Source organism: Leucoraja erinacea, chromosome 28 (assembly GCF_028641065.1).
Source record: "Leucoraja erinacea ecotype New England chromosome 28, Leri_hhj_1, whole genome shotgun sequence".
In the NCBI taxonomy this organism is placed as follows: Eukaryota; Metazoa; Chordata; class Chondrichthyes; order Rajiformes; family Rajidae; genus Leucoraja; species Leucoraja erinaceus.
The window spans coordinates 26,788,363-26,804,714 of record NC_073404.1 but is presented as its reverse complement, the minus strand read 5'-3'; the positions used below and the strand labels follow the sequence as shown (position 1 = coordinate 26,804,714).

The window sequence follows — 16,352 nt, the reverse complement described above, 5'->3', positions numbered from 1 at the left end:
TTGAAAAATGTCCACGAGTAAAAAAAGGTCACCATGGAAAAAATAGATTATTTTTTTAATCGTAGGTTTAGTCGAAGTAGGTCGGCATGGTAATCGAGGGTAGTCTAAGGTAGTCGTAGATATAGTCGAAGGGAGGTCATCTTCACTCTCCACTATTTGGTGTCCAATTTTCCTGAAGCTAGTCTTCAACATAGTCAAAGGAGGTCTTCAACTTGACATTTTTTCAAACTCTTCTAAACTCGCCAATTAGGTCACTGCAGTGGGACAGACTCTTACCTTCAGCAGCCATACATGCCCAGGCTAAACACCCCCACCACTGTGTTTCACAGATGAGGTGGTATGCTTTGGATCTTGGGCAGTTCCTTCTCTCCTCCACACTTTGCTCTTGCCATCTGATATAAGTTAATCTTCGTCTCATCCGTCCACAAGACCTTTTTCCAGAACTATGGTTGCTCTTTTAAGTTCTTCTTGGCAAACTGTAACCTGGCCATCCTATTTTAGCGGCATTGCATCTTGCAGTGTAGCCTTTGTATTTCTGTTCATGTAGTCTTCTGCGGACAGTGGTCATTGACAAATCCACTCCTGAGGTGTGTTTCTGATCTGTCTGCCAGTCCCTTTTGCGATCAGTAAGCTCACCAGTGCTCTCTTTATTAATGATGTTCCAAACAGTTGATTTGGAGCCGCAGGTTTGGCTGATGTCTCTAACTGTTTTATTCTTGTTTCGCACAACTTTGGTCCTCATGTTGATAACCAACAATAAAAGTTTCCAAAGGGGATGGAATGACTGGAGGAATGACTAGGTGCTGAGAGCTCTCTTATACCTGCATTAAGGAGGCAATTAAACACACCTGAACAATTTCAGACAGCTGATAATGTGTCCCAAACATTATGGTGCCCTGAAATGGGGGGGGGGGGACTATGTATAAACACAGCTGTAATTTCTACATGGTGAAACCAACATGTGTAAAAGTAGCCTTTAATAAAACATGAAATGTGCACACTTAACTATTTTTCTATTACAAATCTCAAATTGTGCAGTACAGAGGCAAATAAATAAATGATGGGTCTTTATCCCAAACATTATGGAGGGCACTGTAGTTTGCTTTCACAGCTATTTGCTTAGGGATGGAATTTTCCTTAGTACAGGTGCACAACCTTTTATCCGAAAGCCTTGGGACCAGACACTTGTTGGATTTCGGACATTTTCGGATTTCCGAATGGAAGATTTTTAGCGTAGATTAGGTAGGTAGCGCGGGCGGCTTGAAAAGTCTGGAGCGGCTGTCTCCTCCCCGGAGACCGGGGAATCATTGTAAATCATTGCATAAATGTTAGTCAGTTAGTTTGGAGGGATTTTATGTGGTGATGGTGGGGTGGGGGTGAAGGGAGAAACTTTAATTCTTAGTCCCCTACCTGGTCGGTGACTCCCAACATCGCGGAGCTGGGGGCTCCGTCCGGCCGCGGGCGGCGCCGGTTGTAGCTCCAACCCCGGCAACTCTACCCCTGGCTGCGAGGCGCTCCAAATCCAGCGACGCCCGCGGCCGGACGCCCGCAGTCCCAGCTCCGCGAATGTTGGGAGTCGGCGGCCACAGCGCTCCGGACCTTACCGCACGGCGACCCGGTAAGGCATTGCCCGCTCCCCGCTGGTATCCCAGCGCTGCGACGCCGCCGACTCCCAACATTCGCGGAGCTAGGGTTGCGGGCGGGCGGACGCCCACAGCCCCAGTTGGGAGTTGGCGGCCACAGCGCTGCGGAGCTTACTGCACGGCGACCCGGTAAGGCATTGACCGCTCCCCGCCTCTCCGACCAGGTAGGGGACTAAGAATTAAAGTTTACTCCTTCACCCCCCCCCCCCCCCCCCCCCCTCACATAAAAGCCCTCCAAACTAACTGACTAACATTTAAGCAATGATTTACAAATGTTTAAGTGTCTCTCCGGTCTCTGGGGAGGAGGCAGCCGCTACAGTAGTACAGACCTGGGTTGTCCGTGGGTCGTTTCGGGTCAAGTTTGGCGCCAAACGCGAGCTTTGGTGTGCAGACGACATCCTGGAAAAAATGGCCGGTTTTCGGAGTTTTTCGGTTTCCGGAACTCCGGATAAAAGGTTGTGGACCTGTATTGGAATATATATTTGAACTTGGTGTGTTATTTTATACCACATAGTGAATTATATATTTGCATTAAAAAGCTATAAAATATTTTGAGGGATCACTAATTTGTAATATCAGTCTAGTTTTGCAATGTGTCATGTACATGCAAGTCTGCTTTATAGAATAAGTGTAGCTGCCAATATATTAGTACAATCTGCTTGTTTTAACGTAGATTTGAAATAAATTGAAGTCCACTTTAAAAAGGATTTTTGAACCGTTTTACTGTAATAGATAAAGAACAAACACTCGTTTCTCCCTGTTCACTTGAAGATGACTACTGTTCTAATACCACAGCTGCAAGTTAACCCGAGGACTAAACACAATGTCCATTGTTCCTGTGTAAAAAGGCAGATAGTGAATATGTCGTCCATAATTTGGCTAGCATCTGCCAATTGGATTATTTATTAACATAAGTTGTTCTGAAGGTGTGACATACCAGTCACACAATCTCCATGTAATGGAGACCAATTTGAACCCAAGATGAAGCTCAATAATCACATCCATATCCCTCCATTAAATGTCATCCCTAATCTTAAATTCATCGTTCATATCTCTTGAAGCATTTCTTCGGCTTAAACTAGGCACTGCCAGAGGTGGCATATCATAGATGCACTGAACAACATATTGATGTAACTATTCATACAATTTATCCTCTGCAATAATACCAACGTTGCTCTGCAAGTAAATCCTCAACAAAAACTGAACCTGATGTCTTGGAGATTAGACCATAATAATGTTTAGTTTAGTTTATTGTCAAGTGTACCGAGGTATAGTGCAAAACATTTTTGTTGCGTGCTAGCCTGTCAGCAGAAGGAATATACTCGATTACAATCAAGCTGTCCACAGTGTACAGATATAGGATAAAGGGAATAATGTTTAGTGCAAGGTAAAGTCCAATTGGAAAATAGTCCAAGGGCCTCCAATGAGGTATTAATTGCATTATCATGATTAATTACCAGTCATCCCAGTTTATGTTGTATAATTTGCTTTATGTAGATGTTATTTTTCTCTTGCATCCTTAGCTCGGTATGTGCAGTTGCATAAGTACAACCAGTAACTACCACTGTACTTTGTTATGAAGATCAAATTTAAACCTTTTTGATTTGTATGGCTAGGGTATATTAGAAATATACAAAACGAGTGCATATCTAAATTCTAGGACAAGTCTAAACATGATTTTAAAAAACATTATGTAACACTGGTTGTGGATTTGAAAGTAGATAATTAAGTTTGATAATAAAGATCGTTCCGTTTATTATCCTAGCCCATTTTGAAAAGTGCAAATACTTATGTTTCTTCAGATGCTTAGAATTGAATATAATTAGTGACTTTGGAGTTGATACCATAAACATCAGGAGTTTTATATTTGGGAATATTTTCTTATTTCACTTCTGCACAATATTTGCCTAAATAGGAACACATATCATTGATCTACAGTTCCGAGTCCAAAATAGACTGCCAGATGCAATGAGTGAAATGTATGGATGTTAGTTTCAATCTAGTCATAGAAACTGTCTCTTTAGCCCATCTGCACCAACCGTCAAGCATCCATTTTTTCACTAATCCCTCCCTTGTGTGACTAAAACACAAAAATTAACTCATGTTTATTTGTACCATGGATTATGAGAACCTTACATAGAAAATCCTGCCATTTTGTGATTTATTGGGGTGATGCTGTGTTAAAATTTTAGAAAACTAGTTCATAAACCCAAAATTCCCGAGTCATCTTTTCAGAGGAGTTCACTGCAGAAAAATGAAATTTTTACATATATTTTCCTATTAAATAAAACTCTAGTTTTAGTTGACAGTATTTTCAATATACATAATTAATCGTCTGAAGGATGAATATGTAACCAGACCAATTTGACTGGGCTGAATGCTGATGATACTGAAAGTGTCTGTTTACTGTTTTCAGCTGTGTTCTTCTTGATTTGTACTTGTTTAAAATCAGAGTTTAGGGAAAGCTGCAGGGCAGTCATCAATGCATCTGAGCATTCCCTTCATTGTCAGCCTCTTGTGTGAAGAAGGGCTGGATTAATACGGCCACCAATCCTTTTAATTTAAATTTTGAAAGGGGTAATTAACTGTATAGCGAGAGGTGGTTGCTCGAATAATTTTTCTTCACTATTTCAAATGTTTTTAATCGGAATCCATTTGAATATTGGTATTTAAGTATTAAAGGCATTCAGCGGTGAGTGCTTCTGGATAGACTGCCTGCTCAGAATCTTTTGCCTTTCGAGATGCCTTAGGATGTGGAGCGTCAGTTTGTTCAGCTGTACACATAAGGAAAAACCAAGATGAGTGATCCTATGAAGCAGTGAGTGGCGATTAGGAGGATCTTGCTCAATATTTTTTGCATAACTGGATTACATTTACAAGCATGATAAGAATAATTGTGCAGTTCATTATGGTTGTATTTGGCAACATCACAATTTTTTAATACTTTATACTTGCAAGTAGTTTGTGGTTTGCAATAGAAAATATATTGAGGATATACATTGAAGGTAGACAAAAGTGCTGGAGAAACTCAGCAGGTGCGGCAGCACCTATGTAGCGAAGGAAATAGGCAACGTTTCGGGCCGAAACCCTTCTTCAGACTGAGGATATACATTGCTCTGTTTAAGAAGGAATGTTTCAGTTGTGTAATGAAATCTGTTCTTGGTTTTCAGAACAGATGTAATTTAATTCAAATTATTCATCAATTTTTGTTTTTCTTTCAGATGTGCGTGCTATATTTCTGGTGCCTTGGAATTGATGTAAAGAAAATTAAAGTGGACTATTTTGGAAATCTGGATCAACGTCAATTGTAGTTGCGATACTTCAAAATGATAGGCAAATTAAAACACAACTTGCTTTTAGCATGTTTAGTGATTAGTTCACTCACAGTGTTTTATCTTGGCCGGTATGCATTAGAATGCCACCATAAAATAGATCACAACGGGAAACTTCTACAGGTATTAAGTAATGGAAGATCACTAAATTATGTTTCGGGAACTGGATTAAAAAATAATTCAAACAGATTTGTTTACAACAAAGACATGCCATTAATATTTATTGGAGGCGTTCCGCGAAGTGGCACCACACTCATGAGGGCTATGCTCGATGCTCATCCTGATGTTCGCTGTGGCGAAGAGACCAGAGTTATTCCTAGAATTCTAGCGATGAAGCATATGTGGAGCAAATCCGGCCGGGAAAAGCAGCGACTGGATGAAGCTGGTGTTACGGATGAGGTGCTGGATTCAGCCATGCAAGCCTTTTTACTAGAAATTATTGTTAAACATGGGGAACCCGCTAAATACTTGTGCAATAAAGATCCGTTTGCCCTTAAATCGTTGACTTACTTAAGCAAAATATTTCCCAATGCAAAATTTATTCTAATGATAAGAGATGGCCGTGCTTCAGTTCATTCTATGATTACTCGGAAAGTTACCATAGCAGGATTTGATCTCAGCAGTTACAGAGACTGCTTGACCAAATGGAACCGTGCCATTGAGACCATGTATAACCAGTGTTTAGAAACTGGGTTTAATAAGTGTTTGCCAGTACATTATGAACAACTTGTTTTGCATCCAACTACATGGATGAAAAATGTTCTGAAGTTCCTAGACATACCTTGGAATACAGCAGTTTTACATCATGAAGAAATGATAGGAAAAGTTGGTGGTGTTTCACTTTCTAAGTAAGTATAAATTTACTTTAAATGTTTAAATACTTATAAAAGTGATTTGTATAAAGTATTATTTTAGTATTGTTTCATTAATGGTAAATAAAGTATACATGACTTTGAGCCCCCATGTAGTTATTGTGGTTAGGACAAATAAGAATAATAATAATATCGTTTTTATTGTCATTGCACATAAGTGCAACTGAGCAGAACTTCTGTAATCCTGAGCAGTAATTCTGAGCAGAAATACTGAGCAGAACGTCTGTAATCCTGTTGCAAGTTGTATGTATTTTAGTTTTGCAGGATATCTATACACATTTACTTTTATGACGCAAAATCATTATTCATTCATTATCGTTGAAAACATTAGCGACGCAGTGGCGCTGGTTTCCAACGGGAACAGTGACGGACACACCACACATCTCTGTCCTCCTGTTACTGCGGACTTCCGCTGCTGGGAGTATAGGATTTTGGTGTGTGTGCTTTATCATCATTCCTTACAATGCTATGTATGACAGTGATCACTACTTCTACTGAAGTGTGGGTGGCCGTTGGCTCGCTAGAAGCTCAACCGCCCTTTGACAGGTCTTGTTTTTGGTCCTGCTGGGGGTCCACAGCCCCCTCCTCACCTGGCAAACCAGGTGGGGGAGACGGTTTAGTCGCTGACTATCCCACCATGGAGCAGGTAGCACGGGATTACATGGTGCCTGTGGCAGGGGTCTCTTCCCCCCCCCCCCCCCCCCCCCCCCAACCTGATCTGAATGCAAAATGCTGTTACTTATTCATATGACTAAACGTATTCATTCATACTATGATAATTTGGATGTTCCCCTTCTTTACATAGTCATATTTTGGGCACTAGAGCTCTTGAGTTGGTTAGGTTTGTTCTGTGTATTATTCTCTACATTCCATCTTTAAGCTTGGATCTCAACAATTGAAATTTATAGCATTAATGATCTGATCATGGAATTGTGGTCTAACAACCTATAAAATGTTAACACCTTGGGATAGTCCAAACCCAGCATTATTCTGCTTAACTTTTAAGTAACTTTGTGAAGTCAATCTTCTCAAATGTGTTTGAACTTCCACCCTTAAGTGACACATGATGAATTATTTATGGATGTTGAATGAATCATGAGTATGGGTAGAACCCCATGCCCACAGCATAGTGGAACAACTGGTCGAGCAGCAGTCTCTCAGTGCCAGGGACCCAGGTTTGATCCCGACCTCTGGTGCTGTTTGTATGCAGTGTGCATGTCCCCCCTGTGACCACGTGGTCTTCCTGTGGGTTCTCCAGTTTCTTCCGAACATTTCAATGACGTGTGGTTTTGTAGGTTAATTGATCTCCATAAATTGGCCAGAGTGTGTCGGGAGTGGATGCCATGGTGGGATAACATAGAACTAGTGTACACAAAAATGCTGGAGAAACTCAGTGGGTGCAGCAGCATCTATGGAGCGAAGGAAATAGGCTCCGTTTCCGGCCGAAACCCTTCTTCAGACTGAACCCTTCTTCAGTATACCTTACCCAGTATAGAACTAGTGTAAACTGGTGATCAATGATAAGCCAGTTAGGCAGCACCGGTGGAAGGTATGGACAGGGGACGTTTTGTCGGGACGTTTCAGATCATAATCAGAAATGTCGATGTTTTGCAGGGATCCTAAATAATTAATTATTTTGAAATGCAAAAGCAAGCTGGAGTAGCTGAGCTACCTTTGTGGCTCTTATCCCTTGCCCAGGAATACCAATATATGCACCATTTTCCTAATAAAAGCTTTGGGGTTACACAGTATATCCTGTAATATACTTGCATACAACTAATTTTCAAACAATTTCAAATGTAATTTACAGCCCAGATTTATATGATGAGCACTGAAGGATCAGATTATGTCACCCATAAGGTCACGTGAAAGGAGCAGAATTAGGCCATTTGTCCCATCCAGTCTACTCCGCCACTCAATCATTGCTGATGTATCTCTCCCTCCTAACTTCATTCTCATGAGGTGGTATGTTTTGGATCGGGCAGTTCCTTCTCTCCTCCATACTTTGCTCTTGCCTTCACTCTGATATAAGTTAATCTTCGTCTCATCTGTCCACAATACCTTTTTCCAGAACAGTGGTTGCTCTTTTAAGTACTTCTTGGCAAACTGTAACCTGGCCACCCTATTTTTGTGGCTAACCAGTGGTTTGCATCTTACAGTGTAGCCTCTGTATTTCTGTTCATGAAGTCTCCTGCGGACAGTGGTCATTGAAATCCACACCGACTTCTGAAGAGTGTTTCTGATCTGTCAGACAGGTGTTTGGAGATTTTTCTTTATTGTAGAGAGAATTCTTCTGTGATCAGCTGCGGAGGTCTTCCTTGGCCTGCCCGTCCCTTTACGATTAGTAAGCTCACCTTTCTTCTTAATGATGTTCCAAACAGTTGATTTTGGTAAACCTAAAGTTTGGCTGATGTCTCTTTTGTATTTGTGTTTCTCGTACTCATAATGGCTTATTTGACTTTCATTGGCACAACTTTGGTTCTCATGCTGATAGACTGCAATGACAGTTTCCAGAGGTGATGGAAAGACTGGAGGAAAGACTAGGTGCTGAGAGCTCTCTTATATTAAACTATTAAACACACCTGAGCAATTAAACACATTGAGCAATTACAAACATCTATGAAGCCATGTGTCCCCAACATTATGGTGCCTTGAAATGGAGAGACTATGTATAAACACAGCTGTAATTTCTACATGGTGAAATCAAAATGTATAAAAATGGCCTTTAATAAAATCTGACAACGTGTACTTTAACCACATATGATGTTTTCTATTGCAAATCTCAAATTGTGGAGTACAGAGGCAAATCAATAAATGGTGGGTCTTTGTCCCAAACATTATGGAGGGCACTGTACGTGCTTTATATGTGCAGGTACAAAACGTCCAGCTTTTGTGCATGCAACTGAAGCCAAAATTCCTATCAGATCCTGGTGCACACTTTGAGCAACTACAGTCAATACTGTAAGGACTTGCAGAAATGGCTGGAGTTGCTCAATGTGTGAGCCAGGATCTGACAGCAATTTTGGATTTATTTGCATGTATAAAAGCTGGAAGCTGTATCACTCTTACAGTGAAAGTTTGCTTCCTTGCTGCTGGCTTTGGCAGATTTTTTTTTTTAAAGCTTCCCAATACGATTTACAGTATAGGAGAATTGGAAGTCCGCTCAATGCGAATGCTCCTTTTGGAGCTGTACTTGTACTGCCTGTTATATGCTTATAAATATTTTTTGACTTTATTCGGTTTGGAAGTATGTGCTACCTCAGACACCACAGGGTTCGGGAACAAAATGTCGAAGCAAAACAAGAACATGGCTAGTAATATAAAATATCTTGGCAACTGTTTCATTATTATTTTACAGGGAATAAAATAAGTTTTGCATTTGTATCAGACTTTTTTGGATTTCTTTTAGAATGTTAATCAAGTATGTTGTGGTCAGTAAATTACTTCCAAAATGTAAACACCATTCTGATGTGGAAATAAAGCAGGTAATTTTGTCTGCTACTCGTGTACAGATGTATGAGAATGATCAGGTAATATTTTGAAGATGGGGCAATATTTACGAGGAGGTAAATTAATTGTGAATTCTTTGTGACCTTTTGGAGACCAGATATGAGATGATCATCAAGTTCATCAAGCAATTATGATGGTATGTTGGTCTTTATTCCAGGAGGATTTTCGGATGTGCGTCCTCACCAAGATCTCTTGTTCCAATACTATGGGGTCCTGAAGTGCTTGTATCTGGAATATTGCCTACATTTGTCCCTACTCAAATGTGATGGAGATAGAACAGTGCGGATTGAACAGACTAATTCCCGTAATGGTGTTTGAAAGGGTTGGACCAGTTCAGGAAAGTGAGAGGGTATCTGATGAGCACAACCTAGTCCTATCCAGGAACCTCAGTCTCGATTTAAGACAACAATTATTCTCCTACCTTGTTACTAGGTAGAATACCATTATACCAAAGTGCAGTTACTTGTTGGGAACCTACATGAGAGCATAGTGAATAAATCTTGCAACCCAAAAAACCTGCTCTATCATTCAGCAAGGAAATAAGTAATTGTGCCTTGCCCTTTTCCCACCTGTTCCCCATAACCTTTGACATCCCCATAGATCAGAAATTGTATTCTTAATGATTAATGCTACGGCAATTAATAGGAATAGAATTGGCCACAACCTTTTTTTCCCCATACTGTTAGGCTCACAGATATAAAATGATTCCTACATCTAGGTTATCATCTTAGAGGAAGATGAATATTGTGTCATGAAGTTGCATATGCTGGAATTAAAATCTGACCTGAAGCCATGTGCTGTCTGTATTTGTTCTACAGTATTAATTGGAGTTTGGTAACCAGTATCAAAGCCATAGAAAAAGGCAACGTCTGCCACCAGAATTGCGAACAGGAAAACCAGTTTGAATATGTAATGTGGATGTTTCTTTGAAGATAAAGTATGAAGACCCACAGAGCTAGGCAAAGCAAGTAATGAAATTGAAGAGAGGGAGTGTAAGAAATGAGGAGGGTGCCGAGAACCAAACAAAATGTTGGATTTCCAAGGCCGGACCAGGAGCTGATTTTGACCTATGCCAAAGCTGAAACACAGTGCTTGTAAAACAGCGTTTTGATAGTTATGCAAATTACAGGTGGAGAAGCCAAAGTCTCAACTTCAAATGAATTTCCATGCCCAACGCTGATGTCATGTCACTTGTGCTTTTCCTCCTGTTTTCTATAATCTTATTAATGTTGCTTAAACCATTCAGTGGTTACAATTTATTTTTAAAATATCCTTTTTTCATTGCAACATCAACCACCTCTAGCCAAAACCAAATTTAGTTTGTGAAAAGAAGGAAGTAGCTTGAAGTGGAGCAGAATGCGGGCCGTGAGTGCAACTGTGCCACCTGCTGGTTAAAGCTCTGATTATGAAGTGACCATTTTTTAAAATTTGACCTGTAACTATCATTAACATGTACGGCATATGCAGAAATTGCATTTATATTTGTAAATTCGTTCATAATTACATGTTAAGCTTCATTGTTAAAGTTTGTAGAACTCTGCTGTTGGCCATCCATTTAGTTTAGTTTGTTTTTGCAGCTGCTTTTAGTATTTAAACTAAGATGGTGTTCCACTGAACAAGTAGAAATCAACTAATTTTACCTTGTTCTAATGAAAATGTCAGTTTTAAGGACTAAGTATTGAGCGGGGTGGTTTTAGGACGCTAGAACTAACTGTTGAACCTTCCAGAGGTGTTGTGGGCCTAACTCAATAAAACATCAGTGAAGGGAGGTGCCCACCTAATAACCCCAATGATATACTAACATCTACATTCCTAAGATAGACACAAAATGCTGGAGTAACTCAGCAGGTCAGGCAGCATCTCTGGAGAAAAAGAATAGGTGATCTTTCGCATTGAGACCCTTCTTCAGACCTGAGACGTCACCTATTCCTTTTCTCTAGAGATGCTGCCTGACCCGCTGAGGTACTCCAGTATTTTGTGTCTATCTTCAGTGTAAACCAGAATCTGCAGTTCTATCCTACACATCTACGTGCTAGTTTTTGTTGTCCATGGTTTAACTGTGTAAAAGTATTTTGATAGACAATCGGTGCAGGAGTTGGCCCTTCTGTACCCCGTTCCTGCTTTTTTCCCCCATATCTCTTGATTCCCTTCGTTCCAAGAACAAAATCTAACTCTTGAAACAGGTTATTATACAGGTTAATACAGTACAGGCATATTACTACCAAAGTGGATAACCTCACATTTATCCACATTAAGCTGCATCTGCCCACTCACCCAACCTGTCCCAGTCGCCCTGCATTCTCATAGCATCCTCCTCACAGTTCACACTGCCAACCAGCTTAGTGACATCTGCAAATTTGCTAATGTTACTTTGAATCCCTTCATCTAAATGATTGATGTATATTGTAATAGCTGCGGTCCCAGCACCAAGCCTTGCGGTATCCCACTAGTCACTGCCTGCCATTCTGAAAGGGACCCGTTAATTCCTATTCTTTGTTTCCTGTCTGCCAACCAATTTTCTAGGTCAGCACTCCACCCCTAATACCATGTGCCCTAATTTTGCCCACTAATCTCCTATGTGGGACCTTATCAAATGCTAGATTCTCATGTGGCAGTGGGATTGAGATTCTTGATTAAACATTTAGCTTATGGGTTTGTTAACATGTAGAGATGGCTTATTACTGAATATGTTAAATTAGTTATTGTCCGAAAGTATAATAAGTGTGTATAGTTTAGATACTACTTTGGCATTGGGCTTATTTTTCTTGGTTGGGCGCTGAACCTGATGGTATAGCACATATACTTTGTGTTTTAACAGAGATCAATGTTTTTCAATGAGTAAAGGATTTAATATTGTTGATTCCTGAAATCAATAATGGGTGAAAAAAGTATTATTGTATGTATGGTTCTATATTTACAAGCATCTATGATCCAAAAGCTAAACTTTACAATGTTTTTAATGTTACAGGGTTGAACGATCTACAGATCAAGTCATCAAACCTGTCAATATTGAAGCCTTAACAAAATGGGTGGGGAAAATTCCGCATGAAGTAGTTCGCGAAATGCCAGTGATTGCCCCAATGTTAGCAAAACTTGGATATGATCCATATGCAAACCCACCAAATTATGGAAAACCAGATCCAGCAGTTATTGAAAACACTAAAAGGGTAGGTGTAAGAGTTTAAATATCTGGGGCATCCTTCTCAAATAACCGAGATTGTGATTGTTCTTGATAAAGTAGTTGATAATATTTAATTATTTCTTGATCTGTGGAGTCTGAGTTTTGTCATTTCTTTGTATGCATCTGTTGCATCTTCAGTGTCTTTGTAATTTGGCATCTTCTGAATTACTTAATGAACAGTTGGCTTAAGGGAATAGATGCAATGTCTTAATTTTGTTTAGGTGTATATAAAACCAAAGAAATCTAAGCAAATCATTTTATTCCTAATAATTTTGTATAACCGAACTCCTTAAACTCCACTCTGATTTGACAAATGAAAATGTTGTCCTTTTTATAGCAAATTTTGTTCATCTTAAAAATAAACAAATATTAAGCTAAAACCATGGATTCAAATCTGTTTCTTGTGTCCAGAAAAATGTTATAATTTGAGCTGTACAGATTAATATTGACTTGAGTTTGTAATTCTTTAGCTCAATTTGAAACAAATGGTTATCAAGCATTTATAAGTAAATATTCCAGTTAAACACATGAAGGAAATATTAATCTTCTAGAGAGAATACACTTATTAGTTGAACATAATCTTGGGAAACTACGTACCGGAATAGATGACAAGGTTACATTCCAGTGAACTTGAACTTATTCTACTGGAATGTGACCACATTTAAAATATTTCCATTTACATTGGTTAATAGTTTAAGTTTGTTAATGAGATGGGCACAAAGTGAGTCAGCCCATGTATCATGTTAAATTTCAGAATTATTACAGCTTAGTTTAAAATGAATTTGTAGTTCATCAGATTTCAAATTAAAGTATGAAAATTATTTTAAATGTGTTCTAAAATTACATCCGTCATTTTTATATTAATCTAAAAAAAAACTTGTTTTTACATGCATGTTTTCAACGTCACTGAAAAACATTTTACAAATAGGAAGGCCAGTCTGGCCCTTTTGGAAGTTTTTAATTACTTCTGTAAAACTAAATTGCATTTAAATTGATGACAAGTAATTATTATGACAGTGTTGAAATTAAGATGAATAATTAAATGGAGTTTTTTGTGTGTTTATAAATGTATGATTTGTTTGATTAAAAATTGAGCATCACTTTGCTATTGGAAAGCTGGGATTTCCTGCACTTTTAATCCAATCGCTGTCTGCAAGGAATTGTTTATTTTCTCTTTTTAACTGCACTTTTTTTTTTTAAAAAGCAAACTTGCTGCAGTTTTTTAAATTGGAATGTGAATAAAAGTATTATTCAGAAAATATATTGCACATTAAGCTTTAAGCAACCTTGCCAAAAGTAGTGAATTGTTCTGAAAAGTTGAATCACCTTTGCTACAAGTGGTTAATGCTTTTAGGAATATTGGATTGTCAGCTAACTACGAAGTAGAAAATCAGAACTTCCCCTCTAAATAATTCATGCTGCCTTGTTTTAACCTCCACTAAAGATGAAACAGACTTGAGTTTTATTGAAATTGGGATCATTTTATGGACCAGAGAAAATGCAACTTTGTATTAAAACCATTTTTACAACAATGCAATAAAATGTCTTGGATAACATGCAATTATTTAAAAGATTGCTACTCATGTGGTAACCATATCCATAGTTTCTTCCATTGTCTTGTTCAATCTTACAAATAAGTCAACGTGACTTACCACTAATATGAAACATCAATGCTGAATATCAAAGTTGCATAAATCTGTTCTAATCTGTTTGCCGTCATGATTCCAACTTATTTGAAACTCTTCTTCAATTGCAACAAAAATAGAAATTATGCATTCATTTTTTAATTAATTCATCCTTGAACATTTTTAAGAAAGTTGCTCCCCAGGACCAATTGAAGACTTTAGCATTTGGAGCTTTCTATGAAACAAATGGTGGTAAACTGCTATATTTACCCACGAAATTCAGTAAGGAAAATGTTCTAGGGTTCTTCGTATGTACTGTTCCCTCGTGTATTTAAACATTTTGTATTGCCCATTTAAATGTGTATATACAGCTCTTTCATGTACTGGTGTAAACGTCTGGGAAAAGATTGCTACATAATTAAAACATATAGACCACAATAATTTTAGTTCATTGTATGAAATCAGACTGTAATGTCATTTTTTTTTGTATTGTGCAATTTTTGAAAAAAAATAAAGTCACTGAAAATGCTCAAGACTTGGAATTTTATTTGTTGAGTTCTTTTCAATTAAATCAGGATTAGTCAAATTAACTAGTCAAATTCAGAAGCCAGGGAGAATTTAGTCAAAACCTGGTCTTCGAAGGTTCCGAAGTTTGCACGGGGATTGCAAGAGTACAACTAGAAGCTACAACCTGTTTGTAATCTCTTTGCTTTACGTTTGTATTTATTGAAAGTGAAAATGCATATTTTGATTAATTAATGTTTATGAGGTGGACAGGGATGAGCAAAACTTTTTGAATGTCAGAATAACCAATGTTAGTCCCCAGGGATCTGTGTTGGACTCTTCGTTTGACTTGGTGATAGTTTGTTTATACAGCTAAGTAATGCTATTTCAACTTGAAAATGCAGTTGGAAATTTTTAAGCTACCAGTGATTTGCTAAATATGTAATCTCAACGGGGAATCCTGCTGTTCATCTGAGGGTGGAATGAACATTGTATTTTGGGTGTTTCCTTGGATTTGTAAAGTAGAAACATTTTAGGATGGGAGAGGAAATGGGCTCATATTATTTCACCTGGAAAAAACGCAATACTGCAAATATTGGAAATCTAAAACATGTACAGAAAACACCGCATTAACAGTTAAAGTGGATAAGCCTTAACTAACTTTCTGCCTGCGCAAAAACAGCCTGACCCCTTGTGTATTTACAATATTGCCTATTTTAATTTTTCCTTTGGCTTTGTTGCTTATATTATCAGCTTTGGCTCAGTTACTCGCATTCTTGCCTTACAAGTTAGAAGATGATCAGTTTAAATCCTTGTATCATTTGCACGTTGATGCTGGAATGCCATTTAAAAATAAGGGAGTGCTATAGTATTCCAGGTATCATTGAGACATTGAACTGTACTGCATGGAGACGGACTCGTCAGCCCACCTTGTCCATGCCTACCAAGCTGGCATTCTGAGCTGGTCCCATTTGGCCCACATCCCCTCTATCCACATCTGTCCAAATGTATTTTGGAAGAGCCAGAGCTGTGCAGCATTTGTTCAAAGGCTAAACTAAGACCATTTCTGCCCCTGGGTTGATATGAATGATCATGAGACAGTATTTCAAAGAGAAGGGGAATTTGCTGCGCTGTCCTGTCCTGTCCAATGTTTTAATTCATCAGTCTACATGACCAAAATGCATTAACCTGGATTTTGCAGCAAATGCAATTACAAAAAATACCTGTGCCTGTGTAACTGATAGCATCTTCATTCTTTTTGAAAATGAACATAGAATTGAGGAAATTCTGTTGGTAACCTAATGTAGCTTCATGTATGTTATTTTTGGGTCCCTCCAGAGAAATTGATGCAAAGTCACCCGCTATATATGGATTTAGTCTTATAAACTTTCCCTACTGAAATATCATGAAGAGCTTGCAATTAGTTAAAATCTGTGGGATTTTAATTGGCAAACTACCTCACCCTAAAAAACATGAGATTTTAAAGTACTTGTGTAATTATTATGTCTTCATTTTCTAGTTTAATCTGCATTTGCTTGTCTCTTTAGCACCATGGAGTTAAAATGCTTATTGCTTTACTGTAGGAAACATCTCTAATATGACTGGCTGTTCAGCCAGCTTGATGACATCAAAACTAGTGGATGCCAGAATTGGCACAATGTCAGTAAGTACCGCAGAGATTGCAA

General features: G+C 38.5%; 2 protein-coding genes across 4 annotated transcripts in view; both read left to right on the top strand.

Moving 5' to 3' along the window:
• crcp (calcitonin gene-related peptide-receptor component protein) overlaps nucleotides 1–5,002 on the top strand; it is an 85,814-nt gene extending 80,812 nt beyond the window's left edge. Inside the window, exon 7 of the mRNA XM_055658098.1 lies at nucleotides 4,865–5,002. The gene's annotated coding sequence lies outside the window, so the exon portion shown is untranslated. The remainder of the gene's footprint in view (nucleotides 1–4,864) is intronic.
• LOC129710827 (protein-tyrosine sulfotransferase 1-like) overlaps nucleotides 4,970–16,352 on the top strand; it is a 36,921-nt gene continuing 25,538 nt past the window's right edge. For 2 of the 3 annotated variants that reach the window (XM_055658091.1, XM_055658092.1), the window contains exons 1-2: nucleotides 4,970–5,823; nucleotides 12,326–12,524. In XM_055658091.1, the coding sequence (XP_055514066.1) occupies nucleotides 4,970–5,823; nucleotides 12,326–12,524 (1,053 nt within the window). Of the gene's footprint in view, nucleotides 5,824–12,325; nucleotides 12,525–16,250; nucleotides 16,284–16,352 lie in introns of those variants that run through there. The other variant, XM_055658093.1, reaches the window with a different exon arrangement.